The sequence below is a fragment of the Zootoca vivipara genome, chromosome 3, assembly GCF_965207765.1.
Source record: "Zootoca vivipara chromosome 3, rZooViv2.hap1.1, whole genome shotgun sequence".
NCBI classification, from domain to species: domain Eukaryota; kingdom Metazoa; phylum Chordata; class Lepidosauria; order Squamata; family Lacertidae; genus Zootoca; species Zootoca vivipara.
In genome coordinates, this window is record NC_142586.1 from 36,702,494 (window position 1) to 36,729,098 (window position 26,605).

The 26,605-nt window shown below is 40.8% G+C and overlaps 1 protein-coding gene across 7 annotated transcripts in view; it reads left to right on the plus strand.

Annotated features, from left to right (window-relative positions):
• The window catches only part of MYO6 (myosin VI), a 104,327-nt gene that overhangs the window by 72,940 nt on the left and 4,782 nt on the right, over positions 1–26,605 (plus strand). Inside the window, exons 20-34 of one of the 7 annotated variants that reach the window (XM_035109562.3) lie at positions 1,385–1,478; positions 5,558–5,688; positions 5,812–5,889; positions 7,220–7,349; positions 8,966–9,056; positions 10,193–10,343; positions 10,850–11,058; positions 11,611–11,689; positions 14,335–14,495; positions 15,298–15,327; positions 15,786–15,824; positions 19,473–19,576; positions 20,637–20,768; positions 22,802–22,828; positions 24,815–25,036. In XM_035109562.3, the coding sequence (XP_034965453.2) occupies positions 1,385–1,478; positions 5,558–5,688; positions 5,812–5,889; positions 7,220–7,349; positions 8,966–9,056; positions 10,193–10,343; positions 10,850–11,058; positions 11,611–11,689; positions 14,335–14,495; positions 15,298–15,327; positions 15,786–15,824; positions 19,473–19,576; positions 20,637–20,768; positions 22,802–22,828; positions 24,815–25,036 (1,678 nt within the window). The remainder of the gene's footprint in view (positions 1–1,384; positions 1,479–5,557; positions 5,689–5,811; positions 5,890–7,219; positions 7,350–8,965; positions 9,057–10,192; positions 10,344–10,849; positions 11,059–11,610; positions 11,690–14,334; positions 14,496–15,297; positions 15,328–15,785; positions 15,825–19,472; positions 19,577–20,636; positions 20,769–22,801; positions 22,829–24,814; positions 25,037–26,605) is intronic. The other 6 variants (XM_060272551.2, XM_060272552.2, XM_088665916.1 and 3 more) reach the window with 6 other exon arrangements.

Sequence of the window (26,605 nt, forward strand, 5' to 3'; positions counted from 1 at the left end):
TCTGCCTTTCTTGCCTAGATATATAACAGGCACTTCAAAACCAGATGAAAACTTGGGAGGTGGAAAAGTGAGATTCTAGAGGAAGAGTAAATGTTCTTCTGGCTTTTTGGACTATCTTTTGATGGTGTCGTTCATTAGCTGCAGTCTTATTTGTACGTTGTCCTTGAGATGTTTGGAATAAGTGTCTGAGATGTTCTGGCCATAATTGCCACATAATTATGAGTTGATTTAAGACCCCCTCAGAAAGACTTCGAGCCAGACTTGTCAATTCATGTATTCATTAAATGCTTATCAGCCTTTTTGGATGCTGCTTTGTGGGTTCTGAAGTTTTGTAGACAGATTAAAAAATGCTTTAGTTTGACGGCATCTGTTCTATCTCAGAGCTCAGCCTAAAGCTCAAAATATTTTATCCTCTCCATACCCCATGATGAGTGAGTAGTAGTGATGAGTGAACTCTCTTCCCCCAATATCTATAAACTGAGCTGCTCCCCCCATTGGAAATATATATATCAGTTTATTCCAGATCCTATTCAGAACTTGCCACCCACACACTCTGAACACCATCAGGAATGCAGTGGTCTGAAAACTACTTAGTACTCTCTCAAAAACCACTGTGGTCTGCCCTGTAGTTCTGTCCCCACTTAAACGTTGTGGGGTTTTTGTTTTTTGTTTGTAACGGCAGCAATGGCAGTATAACCTCCCTCATTCCTTTTTCAGAATTTGTACACTATTGCAAGGGACCCTGAGAAATGTAATTTTCCCAAGGCACTTGAGTTCTGGGTATCAAAACTAGTCTCAATTAAAAAAAGGAGGAGTGAAGAATTCTTTTTTAGCTAGGGAAAACTATTGCAGAGCACCTTGTTCTTCAAAGAGTAAAATATGCCTGTGCATTTCTCTGTATTTGCATTTACTTAAAAGGGAAAACAAGGTATCTTTTACCACAGAAGCCTGGAGGAAAAATACTGGTCATGAAGTGAGGGGTAGTATCTAGAAAGGGAAAGGCTCAGTTTTAGAATCTTTATCCAATTCTCAGATGATCTGATCTGGCTGCCTTCCTTGAAGAGGTGTGTAACTTTTTGAACGTACAGGAAGTTTAATCTTTTCCAAGGTTTGTCTGTCTTGCTCTCCCCCTTTTTTCCCCTCAAAGAAGAGGATCCGAACAATGGAGAAAATATTAATATGTACTAATATGGTACAACAGCAGTTTGATTTAGATAATGCTTCTAAACACCAGCTTTTCAGAAGGTGAAATAATTGAAGTTTTAATGGGCAGTTGGATTCATATGGGGACAGTAAAGCCTGAAGCCTCAAAATCTATTATTTTACTTACAAGTGATTTGCATGTATTTTTGTGATGTTGCCAACCTGCTGTCTTTTCCAACAGGGGTCTAGCTTTATTCGCTGTATCAAACCTAATTTAAAGATGACAAGCCACCACTTTGAAGGTGCCCAGATCCTCTCCCAGCTCCAGTGTTCAGGTAACTTGATGTGTCTTGTTCAGTTCTGTAGCACGATTGTCATGTAGATTAAAAGGTTCATGCGGAGTTGTAACAACAGGGCTTTAGACAAGTCTTCCTTAATTAGAAACAACAGGTTACTTTTTAATTTCAGCAAAGCTCTACCAGTGCAGCAAGATTACTGGCACATAACAATAAGTGGGAGATGATATTGATTCTTAGTTAACCCAGCTACTTTTTAAAAGGCAACAGCTTATTCCTTGTTACAGGTAGGTAGCCGTGTTGGTCGGCCGTAGTCAAAAAAAAAATCACAAAAAAATCACCCCCCCCCAAAAAATGTAAAATAACTGTATTGGGGAGGCGGTCATGGAAGGTGCCAGTATATCCCCTAAGATCTTTAGTGCAGAGCCGGTATTTCACAAATCCAACTTAGAGGTCTTGCTCTGTGCACTGACATCAAAGAGAAGGGAGGGGAAGGAGAAGAGAAAAACAGCAGGCTGTGGTTCATTCCTAAAAAAAACAAAAGTCAGATCATACTTAGTTCTGTACCTTCCCTACCCCTGGAAATCCAGTTCCAGAGGGCAGCAAGGAAATCTGTAACAGGTAGCCCAGAGGCTACATATTTAGACACTGAGGTCAAACTAAAGAAAGGTAAGGTAAAGGATCCCTAGATAAGTCCAGTCAAAGGCAACTATGGGGTGCGGCACTCATCTCGCTTTTTAGGCTGAAGAAGCTGGCACTTGTCCACAGACAGCTTTCCGGGTCATGTGGCCAGCATGGCTAAACTGCTTCTGGCGCAACAGAACACTGTTACGAGTACCAGAGTGCACGGAAATGCCGTGTACCTTCCCGCCGCAGCGGTATCTATTTATCTACTTGCACTGGTGTGCTTTCGAACTGCTAGGTTGGCAGGAGCTGGGACAGAGCAATGGGAGCTCACGCTGTTGCACAGATTTGAACCGCCGACCTTCCGATTGGCAAGCCCAAGAGGCTCAGTGATTTAGACTACAAAAACAAGGAAGTAGATAAAGGTATAGACAGCATCATGCCCTCCAGATGTTGTTGAACTCCATCCGCCCTAGCCAACATGACCATATGGAGAGACTCCATTAGCTCCTCCTGGAGTACTACATAGTCAAAGCTACGTGTCATGACAGCAAACATTGGAAGGCACACACGTTTTTTGAGGTTCATGTAAATTACAGGACTAGTTTCCTTGTGAGTTCTTGTGCCAAATTCCCAAAGTAGTCAGAGGAGATTTATTTATTCCCCTCCCCTTTTTTAATAAAAAGAGTTGTACACATTCCTGTGTGGCTTGTTCTTAATGATGACATTAGAAACCTGTTTTTTAAATTATTTGAGAGTAATGTAGCTTGCGAGTTTTTATTTAAGACACTTATTCAAAGGAAGCCACAATCTCACCAAATCAGGATGCTTTCCTGGTATTGTGGATTGGATCAAAATGTTTCCCTTTTCTGTTAAAATGAACCTTCTTCTAATGGGAGCAGGAAGGTTTTGACTCCAAACCTGTGAAATCAATAGTATGTGGATTCATATACTCTTAAGGCAGTGCATTAATCTGAGAGCAGTGCCCACTGAACTCTGTGAAGCTTCTGCAGATACACTCATGGGATGAACTGCAACCCTTAATGCACCTAACCAGAGGTTCCATTGACATTCATGGACCTTTTTCCCACTGGAATGTTTATAATTCAGGTGCAATAGACCCAATGCATCCACTTTTCTCCACTGCTCACAAATCCTGTGTGTACCTACCTAACTCTGGGCTACACCTGCCTCTAGTCACACCACACATGCGCAAAAAAGCTATTGCTTTTTGCAATAGTGGCAAACGAAAATGATGGATTATGCAGAATTGGCAAAGTTGACCTGCGGGATTCGAAACCAGGGAGAGACAAAGTTCCAGAGGCAATCGAGTAAATTCATTGACTATATGGAGAAGAACTGTAGAAGCTTAAAGACACTTGCGGGACTGAAATAAATCCTATGAAGTGAATTTATTTATGTTTCTAAAAAGGAACTGCGAGATAAGAGTGAAAAATAAAGCCGAATGATGGGAGGGAGGGAAGTCACAGCTCGGCAGAGCGAAAAGGCTGAGATGGGTGAACTTAAGATGGAATGTAATTAGTTTTCTTATTTGTTGTTTTTTCTTTATTTGAAAATTTTAATAAAAAATAATTTTTTTTAAAAAAAGCTATTGCCTTCTCTAGCATTTTAACTGTTTTAACTTCTGTTGGTGGTTATTTTGCATCTAAGTCACTTTGGATACATGAGTAGCAAAGTGACAAATAAGAGCGCAAACCTATACTCCTTTACTTAGAAGTATGCCCTATTGACTTCAGTGGAACCTCTTCCCAGGTACGTTATGCATAAGACTGCAGCCTATATCTCTGCCAGTCTAGGCAAAATGCTCTCACTCGCCCTTCATTAACAGCCAATGTATTTGCAAATACGTGTAGTTCAAAAAGAGCTGTCATCTGGGGAGCAAGTAGAGCTGTGGGTTGGGCACCAGAAAATCTGGGATACAGAACAGGTTTTCAGGAGGCACCTAATTTCCTCTGAAATAAGCCTCATTTCCTGTTAGTCTTCCCGTTTCCATTAGCTGCCACCTCAGCTTTTCTCTTAATTTAGCATGCCAGAGGGGCCCTGAGACTTTAAGCATCTGGTTCATTTTGGCAAGCGTCCCTCTTGCTTGTCATGTCAAGTTACATTTAAAGTTTAATTCAGCAAATCAGTCACAAACGCTTAACAACTTTACTTTAATTAGGGTTCTATTGACACCCTTTTTGGCTGATAATTTGAAGGCTGATCGCTCTTGGCAAGTATTGTGAAAGAGGGAGGTGGGGAAGTAATAAAACTCCGTACTTCTGTGTTGCTCACAAGCCGTGGTTTTCTTTTATGGGTTTCTGTTTTCAGCTTCTCGTTGAGAAACAAGTTCATGCAAATTTAAAGGGAGAGAAACATGCTAAAAATAAATGGCTTATTAATATGTGAAGCGGGAAAGGGAGAAATTAAAATAACATGAATGTCTCCAAGAATAAATACAGCAGAGAGCATCTTCTATCTCCCCCTTTTATTAAATAGTAAGGACTGCTAGCCACATGACAGACTGCACATCTCCCATTTATTTGGATTTCTCTTCCAAGGTTGCATTTATTGATTTGTTGTACAAGAGTTCTTAGCTAACCCTTCACCATGAGGGCTGGTTACATCATAATATACACTTATAAATACAGATAAAACAGTTGATAAAATGAAACGATCCTAGCCAGAACAGAATAATATAAATTTAGCAGAAGAGGTGACTCTCACAAAACAAACAAACAAACACAAACCAATTTCAGGCAATAAAACAATAGCTAATAGCACACCAAGTAAGGAATTTCACTGCCTCTAAAATAAAATATTAAACTTCAGTACGTACACAAATATCCAGCATGTGTGCATTTGTGTATACTCCAGGATGCATTATACCCATGCACACGTTATAATTAGAGTCCAGTCTATACAAGAACTGGTAGTTTTAAATCTCATTCAGGAGGCTAGACAACCAGATTACCTTATACCTTTGCTCATGTCATCCCTGCTCAACCTCACTCCCCTTCAAACAGTCCAGTGATTCTGTCTCCATGGGAAAGGTTTTGAGTCGAGTGGGTATTTTCCAGCTCTTGCCTGCTTGCCATTTCCAAATTGCTAAACCCTTGCTTGGCTATGCTTGAGTAACTCTGCTATTCTATTGATCCTTTTGGACTTCCTGACACCTTTGATAGTATTGAACATTTGGTATATGTGGTGATGTGATGTGATGTGATTCACTTGGGATCTGACTTTGAGCAATTGATCTGATTTTGAGCAATTCTGCTAGTTCAGACAGGGAGGTACCAGGGCACACTCTCACCATTCCCTTCTGCTAAATGTGACCGAGGCTTCATGGGATATGTTGCTCAGTCACTGTGTCTCAGAATAAATATGCAATGCTTGCAACGTGTTAGTGATCCCCACCCCAGAGCATTGTGAGAGTGACAGCTGTGTCCTTTTAACTTAATCGGTGACATATTTTTGCATGCTTGCTACTCTAGGCATGGTGTCTGTTTTGGATTTGATGCAAGGTGGCTTCCCATCCCGAGCCTCATTCCATGAGCTATATAACATGTACAAAAAGTACATGCCTGCAAAGCTGTCCCGTTTGGATCCTAGACTCTTCTGCAAGGTATTAGCGCCTAGAATGCTAAATACACTTCTTTTGTATTTTTTATCATAGAGAATTTATATTCATTGAAATCTTTGTCCTCTCAAAGGATTTATTCATCAAAGTGTTTTTCTCCTCTCCCAGGCACTCTTCAAAGCCCTTGGATTAAATGAAAATGATTATAAATTTGGATTAACCAAAGTGTTTTTTAGACCTGGCAAGGTAAGTGTTATTGTTATCCAAGGAGAGTTGATGAATGTGAACATTTTCTACTCATTCTTTTTGTAAAGTAAATGATAACTGAGATACGTGTAAGCTGGGTTGTTTTTAAAAAATACAAAACAAAACCACAATTTAATTTCGTCTCTTCTGATGATACAAATATTAGCAATGCCATTTCCATGCTTTATTTACTTATCTATTTAAAATATCTTGATCAAACTTCTCCCTGTAATCAGATTGGCTTATAGTAGATTTAAAAACCTAAATCTCTGTAACACAAAAAGTCAAAAAGGGAGAGCAATGGTTTAAAACCCCACAATGAGCAGGAAAGCCTTAGGCGCGAAAAGGTTGAGTAAACAAATAGGACTTGCATCTTTTTCAAAAAGCCAGGGGAGATGACAAACTTTCTTAGAGAGCTTGTTGCAAATTATTGAGGCTACAGTTGCAAAAGCCCTGTTTTACTGCTCTAGCACAGGCATAGGCAAACTCGGCCCTCCAGATGCTTTGAGACTACAACTCCCATCATCCCTGACCACTAGTCCTGTTAGCTAGGGATGGTGGGAGTTGTAGTCCCAAAACATCTGGAGGGCCGAGTTTGCCTATGCCTGCTCTAGCAGCTGTATCCCCACCTGCTGGCTGAGACTTGGGGCAAGGCAGTATGCCACTTCACCAGATAGCCAGATGTATGGTGCATGTGGCTCATGCAAAGAAATCTATTTAGTTCTTTATTTTTATTCACACATTTATAACTCACAAGGTGGAATGCAACCTATAAAAATAAAATGAATAAAAAATACCCATTAAACAGCAATAAATACTGATAGATTAAAGGGGATGGGGGGGTGGGAGAGTCATGTTGTAAAGGCCTATCTGTACACACACACAAAAAGTTTTCAGAAGATTTCTGAAGGGAGGGATGTCTCCTGCTGAACCTGTACTGGTGTAGTGTTTGACAGGGCAAGGCCTGCACACTAAATGCTCAGTCCCTGTGCAGGGCAGCTGAACCTCAGGGGAGTGGGCAACCACCAGAAGCGCTTCATCAGATCAGTGATCAAGGTGGAGCCTAAGCAATCAGGCAGTCCTTAAAGGACCATAGGCCCATTTTTATTTTTAATATCCGTCCATCCATCACAGACTGACTTTAAATGTCAAAACCATCACCTTGAATAGAGCCCAGAAGGCCACCCCCCCACCCCCACCGGTGGCCATGGCCTTCACTGTCATGGTTACAACATTCTGTTTATGCTTCATCCCACCTAAGTCCCCCAACATTCCAAAACTGCTGTCATGTAAATGATTTCCTCTTTGTGATGCTGGTGTCCACTTTCAGTTTGCAGAGTTTGATCAGATCATGAAGTCTGACCCAGATCATCTTGCTGAGTTGGTTAAACGAGTCAACCACTGGCTTATCTGCAGTCGTTGGAAGAAGGTCCAGTGGTGTTCTCTGTCGGTTATTAAATGTATGTATTCACGGGTCTCTTGGGTGTGTGTCTGGAGGCAGGTATTTGTGAGCCAACATTGAAAGCTTCCTAAAGCTGCAGACTCTTAAAACATACTTGGAAATACAAGAACTCTTGAGCGTGCAATGAAATTGATCAGGGGTATGTTCAGAACAGCCATTCCACACCGTGCATTATTTAAGGACGGCAACAGGAGAGGTCTGGTGCCTTTGTATCTTGCCTATGGACTTCCCAGAGGCATCTGGTTGGGTATCATGGGCAATGGGACAGAGTGGATGAGGCAGACCTTTGGTTTGATCCTGTAGGTGACCTATTTATGTCCATATATTAAGTTGTGGAATCCCCTACCACAAGTTGCTGCGATGGCCTGTCAGTTTAGGCCAGAGGATGGGACACCTCTGACCCTCCAGGTATTGTTGGTCTGCAACTCTCATCAACCCTGACCATTGGTCACCGTGGCTGGCTCTGATGGGTCCTACAGCATCTCAAGGGCCACAGGTTCCCCATCCCAGTGAGAGAGCCAGTGTGGTGTAGTGGTTAAGAGCGGTAGTCTCGTAGTCTGGTGAACCGGGTTCGCGTCTCCGCTCCTCCACATGCAGCTGCTGGGTGACCTTGGGCTAGTCACAGTTCTTTTAAGTCTCTCAGCCCCACTCACCTCACAGAGTGTTTGTTGTGGGGGAGGAAAGGAAAGGAGAATGCTAGCCGCTTTGAGACTCCTTCGGGTAGTGATAAAGCGGGATATCAAATCCAAACTCTTCTTCTTCCCTGGTTTAGATGCCTTAAAAATGCTGCACACCTGGGTGAGAGGGGTCTTGAGAAATGCTCATAGATTAATAGATTGAATGATCAAATTCCCAGAGGCACAGTGTGCTTCTAAATACCAGAAGCTGGTAGAAAAATAACAACAGGGGCTGCTAACTTTGTACTCTTAATTTTGGAGCTTACTGGAAACTGGTCATGGATGCAAACCTAATGCTCGGTTTAGAGGGTTTTTTAGTCAGATCCAGCAGGCCCCATACAGGAATTGTTGACGGCCACAGTTGCCTTAACCACAAATGAGGAAAGGGAATGACGACATCTGTTAGTTCAGCCTCGGGGAACCTATGACCCTCCAGATGGTGATGGAGTGCAACTCATATCAGCTGCAGGCAGCATGGTCAGTGGTTAGGGATGAAGGGAGTTAAATTCCAACAGCATCTGTTAGGACACAGGTTTCCTGCTCCAGGGTTTGCTTTTAAATAACAATAACAAAACCCAAACATCATTGCATGAGGTTTTTGTCTTCTGCTTGCCCTACCTTCCCAACTCCTATTGTAATTATTTCATTACATTTAAACCTCACCTTTTCTCCGAGGAGTTCAAGGTGGCATACGTAGTTTTCTTCATTCCCCTTTTATCCTCAAAACAACAACTCTGTGAGGTTGGTTAGGCCGAGAGACTGCGACTGGCCCAAGATCATCCAGTGAGCCTCGTGTCTGAGCAGGGATCTGAACCCTGGTCTCCAAGGCCCTAGTCCAACACTCTAACCACTACACCACGCTGGCTGTCTTGTACCGGGGTTATGCCCTACCTGCACATTTGTGATGGTCTTTCCATTTTCTCTTTGTATTTCACAGTGAAAAACAAAATAAAATACAGAGCCGGTGCCTGCATTAAAATACAAAAGACGATTCGTATGTGGCTGTGCAAGAGAAAGCATAAACCACGGTAAGAAGACATATATGCTTACACCCCTCTCCTAAATACCAGTGTACTGAACGACCAGTCCGGTTTTGTTGCTGGTAGAACCTGTACATCCCATCCAAGGCCTTGAGAGCCCTGGAAAGAGTTCTAAGGGATGTTGGGGATATTCCATCTAGGTTGCTGTACTGCTTATCTTAGGGCCTAACTTCACATTACACCAGTGCCGTGAGCATGCTGTTGTTGTTTTAATTCAAGTAAAATTAAAAATATGCTTGCTTGCCCCCACATTCCCCAGATATGATCTTTGTAAGTCTCCCTCTCTCTCTCTCTCTCTCTCTCTCTCTCTCTCTCTCTCTCTCTCTCTCTCTCGTAGCAATTAGCATTATGAAGGGGGGGGCAAGACTTCAATTCTACTGGTGCTGCCCTCCCACATCTTGGGAAGAGTTAGGTGCTCAGGGGAGCCTTCAAAACTACTTATTTATGTGATGTATTTGCAACATTTCTGAACTGCCCAGCTGCAAAAATAAAATGCAGAATCTCTGGGCAGTTCACAAATAAGTTTCAGCTATGAAGTATAGAATTTGGAACTTAGAGAGAAAACCCTAAACAGCACTGGAATGTTTAAAAACAGCACTGGAATAAAGCCAGGCGTGAAAAACAGTGGTAACGCAACAAACTTTTTTTTTTAAATGCCTATCTTTCATCACAGTCCCTGTGTGCCATAAAACTTGCAATGCAAGACAGAATTCATAAGATTGGTGCAGTTGCTCTGTTGGTTACCCTGTCTGTAATTTTTCTTTTGAACTCCATGGCTTTGTCTAAGGGGAACCTGAGGGCACAGCATGGGATAGCGGTTCATAGCTAACAGCCAGTGATACCTACTGTGTCCTGCCCTGTGAACTTGGAATGAAGGGCAGCATATAGTTTGTGCAGTGGAAATCTGGTTGCAGAAACAGGGCTTCTGATGTTTATCCTACTCCCACACGACACCCCCCCCCCGAAATGTGCTCCTCACCAGGGTCCCATAGAAGATGAGAGGAAGGAGTATCCCCTGGTATGAGTAGATGCCCCTGGTATGAGTAGATCTCACTCTATATTTGCTGTCTGCTTCTCAAAGGAGGGAGCCTTTTCTGAAATGTAGAGAAATGTTCCTTTCACAGCATTGATGGGCTAATAAAGGTCCGCACCTTGAAGAACAGGCTTGATAAATTCAATGAAGTAGTAAGTGCTCTGAAAGAGGGGAAAGCAGAAATGAGCAAGCAGGTCAAGGACCTTGAAACGTCTATTGATGCTTTGATGATCAAGATCAAGGTAAGATAACATATTGAAAGCACGGTAAGGTAACATATTGAGAGCATATTACGTCCTGTAGATCTTCTGCTCTTAGGGATGACGCCTTGGGAGGCTTTTTGATAGATTCAGAATCAAATTCCTATTAAGAGTTAAGTTTAAAAATATGCAAGGCGCTTAGTGTTTCATGCTAAATCTTTAAAATTCGGCACCCTAATGATCCATGCAGCAAACAGAAAAGATGAATTGTGTGATAGCTTTTTTTTAAAAAAAGCATGTAAATATGCATATTCCTTCCTTCCTTGTGTAATTCTGTGCCTTTTTGTGTGTGCTTGTTTCTACAACCCTTTTTCTGGTTCTGCTCATTGTTAAAGGAGTGAGGAAACAGGATTTTCCTAGGACACGCTACTGAATATCTTATTCAACAATCTCTTATCATCTCTAAAATTTCAGCAGTCGTTACCCTTTCTTTTTGAAGCACATTTTTTGCAGCCATGAAGGCTAGTGACTAATGGTTTGTTTTGCAGGCCACTGAAATGCCTAGGCAGCAGATACAGAAGGAATATGATGGTCTAGTGAGAAGCTCAGAGCAGCTTCTGGGCTCACTGCAGAAAAAGAAGCAACAGGAAGAAGAGCAGGAAAGGCTGCGGCGCATCCAGGAGGAAATGGCAAGAGAGCGGAAGAGGCGTGAGGAAGAGGAGCAACGTCGGAAGAAGGAAGAGGACGAAAGGCGACTGTGAGTGTCCCAATGCAATTGCCAGTTCTAGGGCCAAGTTCAACAGAAATACAGGCATGGACAACCATCGAAGGTGAACTTTCCATCTTAGAGAATTATCCAACAGAGATCCAGGCTGGGGAAACCTTTTCAGCCATGTTCTCTCATGGGCAACTCTTCAGGGGCTCTGTGCTAGTGGTGTATGAAGCCAGAGGCAAAAGTGGTCAGAGGAACAGTAGGCTATATTCCAGACATGAAAAGCCAGAGATTATTGCACACATGCCCCCCGCCCTCTGCCCTCCAGAAAATGAAAGAGCCGACCAGCCAAAACCACTCCATGGGGGTGGGCAATGTGGCCTGGGGCAAGCCCAAGCCCATAGGTAGAAGACTAAATCCCAAGGAAACTGTGTTCTTAAGAGACTGTCTCTTGACCCCCCCCCCGAATACTCCAATCGATGTAAACTTGTTTGAATTCTTGTGGGAGAAAACAATGACGTAACGGTAAAGTGAGGGGAAGGGACAGAACAGTTCCTGAATGTTCATTTTCTTTGAGTGTCAATTTTGTTTTTCTAGAAAGTATGAGATGGAAGCAAAGAGAAGACAGGAAGAAGAGGAGAGGAAAAAAAGGGAAGAAGAAGAAAGACAAATTCAGGTGGGACAGTTGCACTACTAGCACTTTCTCTGTCTCACAGTCATGCCCTCACTCCCCAAAGTTTCCACAACGTGCTGAATGGAACCTGCTCAAATGTAATACTAAAGCAAGTGTTCTGAGACACAATTTGTTGAAGCTGGAGTGTGTGTGTACATAGAACAATTAGGTGGTGTTGGCAAAAAGGCAGGTGAGATACAGGAAGTGGCCTCACAAAGTAACAGGTAAGACTTCCAACTTCCTTAAGGATATTGCTACATGGAGTGATTAAATGTTCATGTTAAAATAGGTAGTTGTAACACAAGCCACCAAGCTAGATTTAAGACAGTCGTGAGCTTCAGCCCTTAGATTTGGTTCTGTGCTTTAAATCCAGTACTAACATTAAGATAATTTGAAGCACCGAAGGAGAGGGAGATTACGTTGCCTCGAAGAGAAAAGTACTTGCTAGGAGGAATGTGTCAGTTTTGAGCGTGGAGGTTTAATGAGAGGGCTATTGCTACTCACAGATATGACAGAATAATGAAACCATGATTTAAATGTCAGTTTTCTTAAAAAGATTCCTTACAAAGTAACACTCATTTGCGGAAGCTTTTGGCTGCTATTTAATGGAATCATAATGATAACGTATATTACTTGATAGCTGAGTTCTGCACTCCTTTGTTATATAGACCAGTTTTCTTTTTCATAATGTGACTTTGTATTAATCTCTTAAACTATGTTTAATTAAGAGAAGCAAAAGATCGCTGTTGATATCATACCCATTATTTCAAGATAATCCTTGCCCGCTCTGTGTTTATATAACTCCTGGCTGGGATGTATTTAAAGAATATGTAGCATATATAAAGCTTTGCAGATCTGCCAGTTCTGGAAACTTTTTATAGAGTTGTGTGCCTAAGTTCCATTTAAGAAAAGTCATCTACCGGATGTACTTTACCTGTTTTGGGATCTTTTGTTCCTTGTTATAAACAGGGACACTACTTTTTCTGTATTTTTTTACTGGCTCTATAACTGACTAAGTTACTGGAAAGATGTCTAATTAAGTAGTTCCATGCTTCTTACAGTAGATAATTCTCTAGTCCAGTTATAATCTCTGTCTACACATTTTAAGAGCTGCAGACAGAGAACCAGCTTTGTATCCGTTATCTAACAGCAGGATCTTTCTAACTTGCACCTGGTGCCCTGGGTTACATTTATTTTATTTATTATTCATATTTTACCTTTTCTCCAAGGAGCTCATAGAGTAATGCCGTTATTGAGTAGCATTTAAATAATGCAAATAAACAAGGGATTATAGATGTACAACAAAAAAGGCTCCTTGTGTGCATGTCATGGCTGAAGCATGCATTGCTTCCAAACTGAGGGCATAATCAATTGCTGCTATTCAACCCTCATTATTTTCTGCTATTCCCTTTCCTGTTAATGGCGCTTGCACAGGACTGGTTGGTTGGTCGGTCAAGTATGCTAGTAACTGTGTGCCTTGCTCTTGATACACGTAAAGGGATGCCTTGTTCAGTTCAGTCTATGACCTTTCAGTGGATTTCCTTTCACTCGGCGATAGCAGCAGAGCAGCTGTTCCTTTCAGTGGGGCTTTTCCTTAGGCCACATTCAATCGGCTTTCCTTCTTGTGTCTGCTGCCACCGGGTAATCCAAAGTAGGGATCTGCATAGGGAAAGTCTCCATAACAGAAATGAAGATTTACTCGATAATACCATAATCGGAATGAGAGCTGATGCCAGTCTGTGACGGTCATCCAGCCCACCGTTCTGGGAAGGCATTGCTGAATTAGGGAACGTCAAGCGGACTGTTGAGAGTGTGTTGGTAGAGAGGTGTTTTGGCACATGGCAGCTGCTTGGGTCCTCAAGCTGTTGGAAACCTACACCATCAGTTACTCCAGTTTCGGTAAGAGATGCATGGGTCATGTATTCCATGGAAGATTTTACTCGTTTAAACTTTTTCAGGTAGGAAACGGTAGCATGGTCGCTATGTTTCATTCACTAATGGCCAATAAAAGAAGAAAGATCTCATTGGAGTGAGTTTTTGAAAATTCCCTATAGAAGCAGCTCTCTAAACACACCATTCTGGAATAACGCAATGCAAAAGAACACAGAAAAGCCAGTACATTACAAGTGCTTTGAGAAATGCATTTTGCAATCCTCTCTCTCATGAACTCAGCCAATCATTCTTAACTACATAGCATTATTGTTGTTTTAAAAAAGATAATAGATAAAACTCTGCTATGTACAATTACAGACAATTCTGCAGCTGTCTGGACCCATGATTTAGTTATGTAAACCACTTAAATGTCTTTTGCTTGAGAGGTATATAGAATTTCTTCTAAGATTTGTTGATTTTCTGTAAGCTGTATTGCTCTTTCCTAACTCTGAAGATTTCTATCATGAAAACCTGGTTTCTAAATTAACATATGAAGGGCTTCCTATCCTGAACTTATGCTACTTTTCTCATTTTGATCCACACTGTTTGCAAGCTCTCCGTGGGCTTATAGTAACCCATTTGAGCTCAGGTGTTTTAGGCTCTATTTTGTAAACTCAACTGTGTGTTTCACCTAAGTGATAATTTTTCTACAGAAGCAGGCTGTATGGACTTGGGAAATGTTTCCCCATGTAACTTAATTTTACGTCACTCTCCAGGCTGAGGTTGAGGTACAGCTGGCACAAGAACGTGAAGAAGCGAACCAGCAGCAGGCAGTTTTGGAACAAGAGCGCAGAGACCACGAGCTGGCCATGAGAATTGCCCAGAGTGAGTCTGAACTCATCAATGATGAATCTCAGCTGGACCTCGGGTTGCGCAGGTATTGCACTTTGTTAGTTTTGCCCTTCAAAAAAGATATTGCCATTGAAAAGGTGTCTTTCTTAAATAGGAAGCTAATATTATTTCTTATTTTATTTACTGCATTTACAACATTTGTATGCCACTTTTAAGAATGAGCACTTTCTCCAAGTAGTGCCTATAAACACAATCTACAATGCAATTAGGGATGCGGGTGGCGCTGTGCTCTAAACCACTGAGCCTCTTGGGCTTGCCAATCAGAAGGTCGGCAGTTCAAATCCCCACAACGGGATGAGCTCCCGTTGCTCAGTCCCAGTTCCTGCCAACCTAGCAGTTTGAAAGCACACCCACCAAATGTGCAAGTAGATAAATAGGTACCGCTCCGGTGGGAAGGTAAACAACATTTCCGTGCGCTGCTCTGGTTTTGGTGTTCCATTGCGCCAGAAGTGGCCTAGTCATGCTGGCCACATAGCCCATAAATTCCCACCGCTAGGCTTAATATGGTGCTGTGGCTGGCGTATTGGCTCAGTACTGGGGAAACCCAGGTTCAAATCCTAACTCTGTTAGGAAACTCACCAGTTGACCTTGGGGGGGATTGGCTGTCTCACCATGATCTGCCTCAGAGGATTGCGGTCAGTACAAAATTGGATGGTGGAGAGACCAGATACACTCCCTTGAGCAACTTGGAGTAAGGGCTAGATAGAAAAACACTAAGTGAAAAAGCAAAATTTTGCCCAAACAGACTTTGTAATGTTGCAAATTACCGGTAGTACAAAACTAACTTAGGAAAATGCCACACTAACCAAAATATCTTCTATTTGCAGACCCAATGGAACAAGATGTCAAATGACTGCGTATGACAATCTTTTTTTTTATGGGGCATTCTGTAGAAATCTGTGGGCTTTAAAAAATTAATAATTTTCCGCAGTGTAAGCCACCTTGCTAATGAATGTTATTTATTTCCATTTACCGCAGAATAGTTATAATTTGAGCATGCAATCAATAAGTCCTGTTTGAGTGTCAGTTTTTCACACTGCTTCTATGCAGGTGCAATTGGTTGTATTTTAAATGCCACCTATGTAAGTGTGGTTGTTTGATTCAGTCAGAGTGTATATTTCTGATATCAGCTAAACAAAGATTAATTATTGTTTTACTGATAAAACTCTGGATCGGTTTAGTGCAGCATAATTTTTAGGATAGTCATCTGTCTGCTGATCCAGTATTAAATGTTGTAAAACCACTGGAATTACTATGCTAGCACCTTTAAGCATTATATTCCCTCTACCCTCATATATTCTTAATTCTTTCATAGGGAGCAAATGGCCACTGAAATGTCAGAATATTTGTCTAGGTGGGTGTAACAGGTTGTCAGAAACAAATCAGTTCAATCGCCATATGAAATAATCATAATAAATCAAAATAAAGCAAAATTCAGTTCTATTTGAATTACTTTGGGAAAATGAAGAAATAACGTCTAATCAAGATTTGTTCATTGCACCAATTTAGTACCAATTAGCACCCATCTGATTTCTTTTAATAAATAATTTCACTGTTAGATTTATGAATTGCACGAAGAATTAATTTTTATCAATGTTCTTATCTAATATTATTGATATAGATAAATTGAAGAGATTTCTTGCTGCTTTTAAAAAACTTGTGTTTCAGATCATGCATTTCCATATTGAGAATTGCTGCAGTACCTGCCTCTTAGCATGTGGCTTCTGTAAAGCTATTAAATCTTGAAATCCTGACAGATCTATTTTAAAGATCAACAGGATCAAAATCTTACCTTGTTGCCAAATAGTACTACCTAAACCAATTATAGACAGGTGGCATATATTCAATAATGCTTTTATTGTACTGTTGTACAGACAATGTTGGAATGTACTCCTCCTTTCTAGTAAAAAGGACTCTCTGTGTTATTGAGCTGCAAATTAAACATTGTCCATTCTCATCTCCAGGCCAGATGCAGCTTTAACAGCATTTGGTGCCTGAAGCTAAGATGAAACATTTTTTTAAAAAGTAAAAAAAAGTAATGCTTTGCAACCTGGTCTCCGACCGTAATAATAAATTATATTATATTAAAAATATTAATGCTTTGACAAAATTAAATAAGCAAATGTTGGATGTTAAGCTCTTCGCATATGACCGTTTTGTATATCAAACTGCATTCTTATTGTCCCAGTAATTGATTTGCCAGAACATCACATTTTTATTGTATATATTGGCCAAGATCCAAACAACAGTGTCTAATTTGTTTTGCATGGTAATAGAAAGAGAGGGTCCTGTGGATATGAACAGCTGCATGCCACATGAAAATGAATATATGAAAGTAAAAAGAATGGCAAGGGAACTTTGTGGTGTTGGAATGATGTTTGGGAACCAGCTCCTTTAAGGTGGTTACTTTTGGTGGTGTTGGTGTGTGTGTGTGTGTGTGTGTACACACACACACACACACAGAGAGAGAGAGAGAGAGAGAGAGAGAGAGAGAGAGAGAGAGAGAGAGAGAGAGTTCAAAGAGGGGAGATGGAGACAGAAAAAAACGTTGGTTTAGCACATGCTTTGGACTTGCCATAAATAATTATTTGGGTCTCAATTCATTTGCATTCATACTTAACATTCCAACTGCCTCCATGATTGTTATGCATATCCTTTCCCTTTAGTTTTACTTTATTGGCCGTTACTTTATTGGCCGTTTCCCTTCAGTGCATTTGTATATTGGTGTGCTGCGTGCGTCTGTGGCAGGAGTGGGAACCTTCCGTTCGTTGGGTCAAACTAGGCCTGTGAGGCCTCCCCATTTGGCCTACAAGGCTGTTTTGACCAAACCATGTCCACAGGTCAGATGTGGGGCAGGTTAAAGATTGTCATCTGTATCCAATTCCCCACCCCTAACTATCAACTTCTCAGGCCAAAGGTAATAATAATATATCACCTGTAATACACACATGAAGTTTTATTCCACCTTTAAATAATAATAATAATAATAATAATAATAATAATAATAATAATAATGTCCAGGAATTCTGGAGACTTCCCCACACTGAAGAGAATGCAGGAGTTCCTGGTCACATGGATCTCTGTGTTCATATTGGATGTTACATAATTTGAGCCTCTGGAATAGGGTGCTTGCCTTTAGCAAGTTTATGTATGAATGACATGCTTGCTCATGTGACAAATGAGGTTGCAATGTCAAAACGATAACTTAAATGAGCATGTGTATTTGACAGATTATCCATTACTTTGGGCTGTTTCACAAGTTGCACAGCAGTAAACCCTGGTTTGTCCCAAAGGGCACAATGGGAATGGAGACATCTTACTGACAGTTATGAATCACAGGTTTGTTGTGTCCACATAACCGTGATCTTAGCAGAACCATCAAAGAAAAGCTGAGCTACTCAATTGGATTACCATTCTTAAAGATTACTTGTTTAACCAGGGATCTTTTGGCCTAGTTCTGTTGATCTAAACTATCTGAGGGATACTTAGGCCTATGGGTGGTGCAGCTAAATAAAGAAAATCCTCAGGATTTGTCACATTAATTGTTCAAGAGGCTTAGTCTTTATATTGAGGAAATTAGATTTAACAACCACTGTTTTTGTGTCTAACAGGAGGTGTGCCAGCAGTTTAAAACATAACCTTTACATTTCATTGTGCTGTTACAATGCAAGATTTTATGCACTTGCATTTTGTGTATATATAGTTATAAGGGCAATGAGAGTCTCTAAAATGTATTTGAGATTCAAGCTGTTTAAATAGTGAATGGGGAATAAATTTGTCATTTAAGATATACTTTTATGGCATGCACTAATGTAATGGCTGCAATAAAAGGCTATTGATTTCTCAGCTGTGCAAAAGGCCACTCGCCAAGTTTGAGATTGTGTTAAACAGTAAGGAACAGAGCACATTGTTAACATTTTAATAATAAAAATTGAGTTCTTGTTGGTAAGGATAGTTGGATCAATATGACTGGCATTCTTGAGTTCTCTTGATAATAAACTTGCAGAATCTTGTCTAGTCCTAACAACAGTTTAACCTTTTTTTTAAAAAAAGCTGCACTTTAATATCACATTAGACACTTCTTGTAACATAATAAGGCACTCTTAACTAAATTCTCAGGCACTCATAGACATATTTTTAAGGGTAATAGATCTAAGTGGCACAAAAGAGTAAAAATTGATACTGAAGATTGAATGAGAATTGAACCAGTTTTACCCCGAACCTTATTTATTTATTCTAAAGCATTTCTAAATGTATTAATGTTTAAGATCTCTAAGCAGTACACAAAAATCTATAACTGAAAACAGTATAATAACTGCAGTGATAAAAGCACACCTGTCCTTTATAGGGCACCCTCCCTGAACCTTGGGTTTTCAGACGTTGTTAGAAATACAGGACCCTTCCTTCCCACCCCAAAGTGACAAATGGTTAGGGATGATGGGAATTGTATCTCAGCAGTACCTAGAGCCTCTGCACTGAGGCCATTTTAGCAGCTACTACAGAATGAGTTTAGAGAGAAATGTGGGAGTGAGGCAAGACGGTTGGCTAGTTTTCCTTTCACTCAAAGAATAACAATGTTAGAGAAGACCTCTCCTCCTTCCAAAGGGGAGGAGTTGTCAGAGGGGCAAATGGTGGCATCTTCTTGTCAAAAAACAAGAGAAAGACAACTTGGAATGCTTTTCACTTCTTAAGAAGTACAGAAAAAGTTTCCCTCTGATTAAAAAAAACCTTCCCTCCAAAGTGCTGGGTGCATTTCCAGTGCTATATTTCTAGAGAAAGATGTGGCAGAACTCACCATGAACTTCATTCTTTTATAATGGCAATGGCATCCACTGAGCTGAAAAAAAAAGCCCTGTGTGTTACCAGTTGGTGCAGTTGTCCTTTTGTTTGCCTTATAGCTGTATGGTTCCCTATTTTTACGATCTTCTCGTATCCTGTTTTCCTGACCTCACCTTCTTGTTGCTGTGAACATTACAATAACTTCTTAATGAAAATGTTTTAGGGGACCCACAGTCCAAGCCACCAAAGCTGCAGCCGGCACTAAGAAACATGACCTTAGCAAGTGGAAGTATGCAGAGCTACGTGATACCATCAATACCTCTTGTGGTAAGCATCTGCCCATTTTGGGGGGAAGAAGCCTGTTGGCTAGTAGGAGCACTTTTGCTTGCTTTTTCCTGGTAAAACTCTTAAGCAACTACAGTATGTGAACAATTAGGTCCGTGGTAGAAAGCTAATAAAAGTCTTCTTTCTTGCTGTGTGTGTTTCACGCATTCCCCTGTCAACACTTGGTATGAGGCACTCTGCATATCAAAGTGGACAGAGTTTTTAACTGCATGTCACAGATGGCTCGGGGGTCAGATAATTCCATACCCTCCAACATTTCTCCGAAGAAACAAGGGACATCCTAACGCAAAGCAGGACATTCCGGGATCAAATCAGAAACCAGGACGGCTTCTGTAAATCCGGGACTGTCCCTGGAAAATAGGGATACTTGGAGCGTCTGTTCTCACCCTTCCTAATGCCATTGGCAATGTTGTGTTGAGGCAGAGACCAAATAATTCCCCCACCCCACCCCCATAATGAGGGAGGCAATAATTGGGAGAAATTCAAGTATTATCAGTCTGAGTTCAAAGAACCATGAGTAGAAGGATTAAGAGCTTCAACTGTGTACACACATGAGTTTGTGTAATGCAGCATAATAGTGGTTTCTACAGCAGTTATCAAAAACCTGTTGCACAAGCAGAACATCTTTGAATTTTTTGTTCGCCTTTCGTTGAACCGCAGTCGACTGCAAGATGTAAAACAGCCCTTCCTTGGGCAGAAGATTCTGCTTGCAGAAGGTTAACTTTAGATCTGATAAAATGTGAGATTTTAAAACTTGAATACTTTTTTGAAACACTGTTTTCGGTGGGTTTCTTTTTGTTTTGTTTTTGTGTCATTTTTCTGCTGTCACGTATTTAAAAATGCCTAAACCGTGAAAAAAGAAAAAAGTTCTTCCCCAATATTCTCTTTTCCACCGCTTGATAAGTTTATACTGTAAGAAGTAATGTTATAACTTGGTTTGAAATAATTTTGGCTATGTGGCTCTGTCAACACAATTCATAAGCATATTTGTTTATTGCTTTTCCTCACTTATTCCACCCTTGCTGTGTTTTGTTTGAGACAGATATTGAACTGCTGGCAGCTTGCAGAGAAGAGTTTCACAGGCGGCTAAAGGTTTATCATGCTTGGAAGTCCAAGAATAAGAAGCGCAATACAGAAACAGAACAGCGTGCACCCAAATCAGTGACCGACTATGGTGAGAGGAAATCCTTTCTCCCCCTAAAAATGCTGGGAGAGAGAGCTAAGGAGATAGAGAGTACCTGAATGAGGTTCCTGGAAAAGTTAATAGTTACCTTAGAATAAAGTAAGAACTTTAATTGCCCTTCAGAATATTTTAAAAGGTAGCTTATGTCCCACTAATTTGATCCATGGGATCTAGAGCAATATGTGCTACGAAAGGAAAGCAAGTGTGTTCCAGAAATAGGCTTGCAGGACCAAGAGCTCTGGATGTTCTGGGAAACTGGCTATGTTGGCGGTAAGGCAAATGAAGCCAGGTAGCCAGAAAACTATCCCGTTTGTCTTCTGGAGTAAAAATATAGTTCATGAGTAAAGTAAAACCATCAGGAATATTTTTGTTTAAAGGGGTTTTACTATTTTATTAACTGGTGTAATCTATAACAGTTAATACTATATCCTTGCTGATTTGCCATTGTCTTTACCTGAATAAAGATTTCAGTTTGCCTTGCCAAATGGAGCTAGTTCTTGCTTACCACTCGTCAGATGCTCAGGACAGATGAGAGAGAGGGGGGGGGGGTCAGTGTCCAAAGACTTCATAGAATGCATTCAATTTTGTTACCAAATAGCAAACCACATTGGCTCTGTTTTTCCATGTACAGCTTTAACATAAATGCCCTAGGAGACTCTGGTTTGAAGTGCAATTTTGCTTGGGTCCAGTTTATCCCCAAATAACCCATTTCTTAGCAAGACTTGTTTCCCCAAAGTTTGAAATGCCTTTCAGATATTTTGGCTACTTTTTTACAAGTTAGATTTATAGTTAATAAATACAACAACACTGTAATTGTAACATATAAGAGATTGATATTCATTTGTATAATTCACATCCTACCCTTCCTGGGAGATGCATTGATATCCCAGTTGTTTTAAGTGATAACTAAAACCGAAAGAACACCTCTCTTCTTCTGTTTCTTCAGGGATGCTTTCTTTGGCTGTCAGTCCATGCAGCCTTCAGAGGAAATGTCCTAGTGTTAAGAACTTCTGTAGTCATCATGTGATGAGTGTGCCTCTGTGAACTGCTCCTTTGTTTTGTTCAGAGAATAATATCTTGAGTAGAAAAACACCTGTGTCTATCCTGGCACGGATGGTTCAAATTACTTCCCTCTATCTCATAGGGCTAAAAGCTTGAGTCTTCCCCTTCCCCTCTGCCGCATGCCCCAAAAATCTACTCTGGAGGTTCCCTTTACCCTCTGAAGCATTGGGTATAGCCCACAGTGTAGTGTGTCGGTTATTGGACAAAAGGGTCTTACAGAAGGGACTGGACCAGATTTATTGGCTTCTGAGAAGTAGATGTATGGGAACGGGACTCTCCTGCTAGCACACCTGAATGGGAAAAGCTTGAGTGAGCTTGAGTCTCTAGGTTACTGGAATGGGGTACCCGCCAATATTATCAGAGGATACCTAGACAGTTGAGTGATTACCAGAATCTGTTTCTTGCATTTTTGGTACCTTTTTATGTTACTTTGGATGACATTGCACATGTCAAAGTTACAGTATACTGTTTGCTTTCACATTCCTTGTGTCTTGAATTGGTTGAGCTGCAGTCCACTCTACCTGCAAATGAGATATGAAACAAGCTAAGGCTCTGCGCTGTTCCCCTTTTAACCAGGAAGGGAGAATCGGGTATTGTCCATACTAGCTTTTTCCCAGGGAGAGGGTGGTGGGGATGTGTGCTGCCACAAACCCGGCCTCCAAAGCAGCCATGTTGTGCCCAACAAGAAGGGCAAGGCAGGGGGAGACTGGCACAGTGCAGTCATAGCTATGGAGCCAAAACAGGGATGCCCACCCTGCACGGGCATTCTGGTGGTTTTGGCCCCTCTCCCTCCTGGTGAGCACAACAAGCCAGCAGCCCCTCTTTCCAGTTTTGTTGCCATCCCATTCAGTGGTTACACGCGGCTAATGACACATCCCATTGAACTGCTGAAAGAGTGCCTTTTCAGGTTGCTCAGATCGAAAAGTTTTATGGTTTCTTCAGTGTCCAATGTTTGTTTGCAGATTTTGCACCATTTTTGACCAACTCAAGTAAGTGAGGGAATTGGTTTATTTCAGCTAACTTTGCACATAGGAAAAAACATAGGCTCCGGTTTACTAACTCTTAACGATATGCTGTGTTTTGCTACATTTGTGTCACATCATACTTGGCCCGGTAATTATTTTGTCATCTAAAAGTGCTCAGGGAGCCGCAGGAAAAAGATAGCAGCCTGTGATGATATTCATGTTACCATAGGAATATTGTTCTTAATTATAAAAAAAAATGATGGATAAATTCATATGATGTGGCATTTCTGCAGCTTGTGCCTGCCAGAGACATCTTTTTCTGTTGTAGCAAAACACTCAAACTGTTGTTAATCAACTAACATTAGAATAAAAATTAATATCTACGGTGCTGGTCTTAGGAGAAGGAAATTAATCTCTCTTTTCCAAAGGAAGTGCTTTGTTTACTCTGCAGAATATCCTTGGTCTGAGTATAGGAGGATGAGGAAAAAGACCTGTCTAGCTGCCTTTGAGTGCCAATAAAATGCTCTTAATTCTCAGCCCTCTTTATGGCTCACCGTTATGCACATTCATGAAAGCCACAGCCTCCATTTACTTCAAAGTGTATTGAGGAGACTTACAGAAACAGATGTATTACTTTGCATGTCAGTTAATTTAAATGAAAACAAACAGGCTTAATAACTCTCCCAGAAAAATACACACTGACTATTTACATGAATGTTTGCTGGTGATGCTAATGGATAAATTGGACGTAATATTTATGGTTTAAAGCCTAATTATAGCAAAAAGGTCTTTTTACTCATTTCTGCACTGGGAATATTTCTACACTGGGATAAGCAATGACTATTTCTGGATTTATTAACATCACGTGAATGAGGGCAAGATACATTTACTTTCTGTTCCTAGTTGCCAATATGTTGCCTATAAATTGGGAGGGGATGGAATAAATAAATCAGATGTGACAGCAGCTCTTCATTTTTTTATTGAGCCAGACAGAGTCTATAACCAGATTCAGTACTTAAAAGTTGGTTGGCTAATTCAATGTTAATTATTTTAGTACTGAATTATTGAATTGTCTTTTCTTTTTAGTTGACCACAACAGTTGAATTCCTAGCATCTTTTAAAAAAATATTATTATTTAAACTTGCATACCACCCTTCATCCATAGATCTCAGGGTAGTTCACAACATAAACTGTTGTTGAGAAGAGTTCTTCCTTAGGTGAACTTGAACAAGTATGAATTGAATTTCAATGGCAATGTAGGAAGTTGCAATCAAGTTGAGGCTACTTCTGAGTCTGGTTTCAGTTAACATTATCTGCAGCAGATTTTAGTGCAGACTAAGGGACAAGTTTCTACTACTGGATCAGATTTATGTAATGCTATTGTGAGTTCATGATTAATTATATTAATGGTATTTTTGCCAAGTTCAAGTCAAAGTTCAGGAAATGGCCCTCCCCTTCTCTATCTTAGAATGTAGGATTTCAGGTAAGCTAAGTGGTGACTGTTTCTCAACCTGTACCTATCATTCACCTTCCCTTCTGCCGTTCGTATCTACTCCAGGTTGTAGGGTAACTTAACTTGTGAAACTATGCTTTAAGGTGTTTCCTTTGGGAGCAGTATCGTGATTCATTTCCCCGCTATGGAATACATACAGTGGTACCTTGGCTCTCAAACTTAATCCATTCCGGGAGTCCGTTCGGCTCTCGAAACCATTCGAAAACCAAGGCACAGCTTCTGATTGGCTGCGGGAGCTTCCTGCACTCCATTGGAAGCTGCGTCAGGCATCTGGCTTCTGAAAAAAACATTTGCAAACTGGAACACTCACTTCCGGAGTTACGGCATTCGGGAGCCAATTTGTTCAGGAGCCAAGCCGTTTGGGCACCATGGTACCACTGTAATCCTATTTTCACAATTTCCCTACTTTCTGTGTAGATTAAAAAACAGAAGTCACCATACTGAAGACTGATTTTGATCCTTAGCTTGCAGATGTTAACCTTTGTTATTCCTCGTAGCTCAACAGAACCCAACAAGCCAGTTGTCTGCCAGGCAGCAGCAAGAGGCAGAGATGAGTCGGCAGCAGCGTTACTTTCGCATTCCGTTCATCCGACCAGCGGACCAATACAAAGATCCGCAGAACAAGAAGAAAGGCTGGTGGTATGCACACTTTGATGGACCATGGATTGCTCGTCAAATGGAACTTCATCCTGATAAGCCACCCATCTTGCTAGTGGCTGGTTGGTATTCATTTTTAGTTTTATTATGCAATGAAAAGTGAAATTCTAGGCCTTTTGTGTGTGGGGGGGGGGAACAAACAGATTCGAGCTATGTTGCAGGAATGAGGAGTTACAAATAAAATCCAAATGCTGTATTCAAAAGGCTGTACCATCATATAACCAACTTCATTATGAAACACCCCAAAATCACTTAAGTAAAGCAGTGGATGATGGCTTTGTTAAGTCTGAAACTCTGACCTGTGTCTTTAGACAATCACTATCAGTATTATATTTGCAGAGCATCCTTCCAGCTTTAAACATTTTAGCTTACTTTTGGTGCTTCCTACTAGATTGGCCTTTGAACAAGTTATCCTGCTGTTACATTCAAGGAAAATGGGGGGAAACAGCAGCTCCTATGCCCCCTGCACCCTCCTTTTCTTCTTTGAATAGAATAAAATGTGTTCAAAGGCTAGTCTAGCAGGAAGTACCAAAAGTTCCAGGATCCATTTTGCTCCAGAGCTATCCTAGAATTCCAATACGATCAGGGGTTCTGTTTGTGTAAGAGTTAGAACAGTATTTCATGCACCAGTATCCTTGACACTGAAGGGAATGGAGAAACCTTGAGTCACCGGGCTAAAGGAAATATATGAAGCACATTGCGTTTTTTATATGGAATGGAGGAAAGAGACTTGTTGATAAAAATGGATGTGTTTAATTAAGCTTGGTGTCCCTAATTTCCAAAGACATCAGTCCCTAATTAGAGTAATGAGAATAACCACATTATTTGGCAGCTCCTAAACACATTTCAGTACTTAATACAGACTAAGTTATACAGATGAGTATTACTGTAAGACACTGTTCTTAATCTATATGGCCTGATTTTAAACAAACAAAAATCCCATATATCCAAGCAAGTGTAATTTAGTTCATTTAATGAGACTGAAGCAAAATTGCATACTGATTATCTCTTGTTAATTTTTTAAAAATGGGATGCTCACATTCTCATAAAAAGTCATAATAAATGTCTGCGTAAGCGCCTAGCATTTAAAACCACACTACTCGCTTTGTGGTGCTGTTGAGACTGTTTAGATACAGTGCCACAGACCATGGTTCCGTTCATACATCCTTCTATATCAGCTGAGCTGATCCCCTTGAAAAGCACTGTGTACATACAAGGCAGAGAGGTCAAAACATTTCGCCTGTAGTTGATGCTGCAATCATCAAGTGATGGACGTGCATATGTGAACCAGTCCTCTGCCATTGTTATTTGGGGGGGCTGGAAGAGAAATTAATTCCTCACTTCTAAGGAAATGCACTAGTAAGTGGTGTGGAAAGCTAACAGTGCCCATAACCAAATCAAAGGAAGCCCTGTAAAAGTATGCAATATTTCTCTTAAGTGTGTTGTGCACGTGCCGGCACTCAAATCTTCTGTCACTTGAACGCCTTGTGATTGTGTTGCAGTTGCCCTCCTTGTGGCAATATCGCTATGGTAAAGACTTAAGTCTAGCTTTCTCTCCACATGACAGGAGACGTTTAGATTCTGAAGTGGTACAGGCTGGCAAGAGGACTGTATAGTATCACTGAAACATG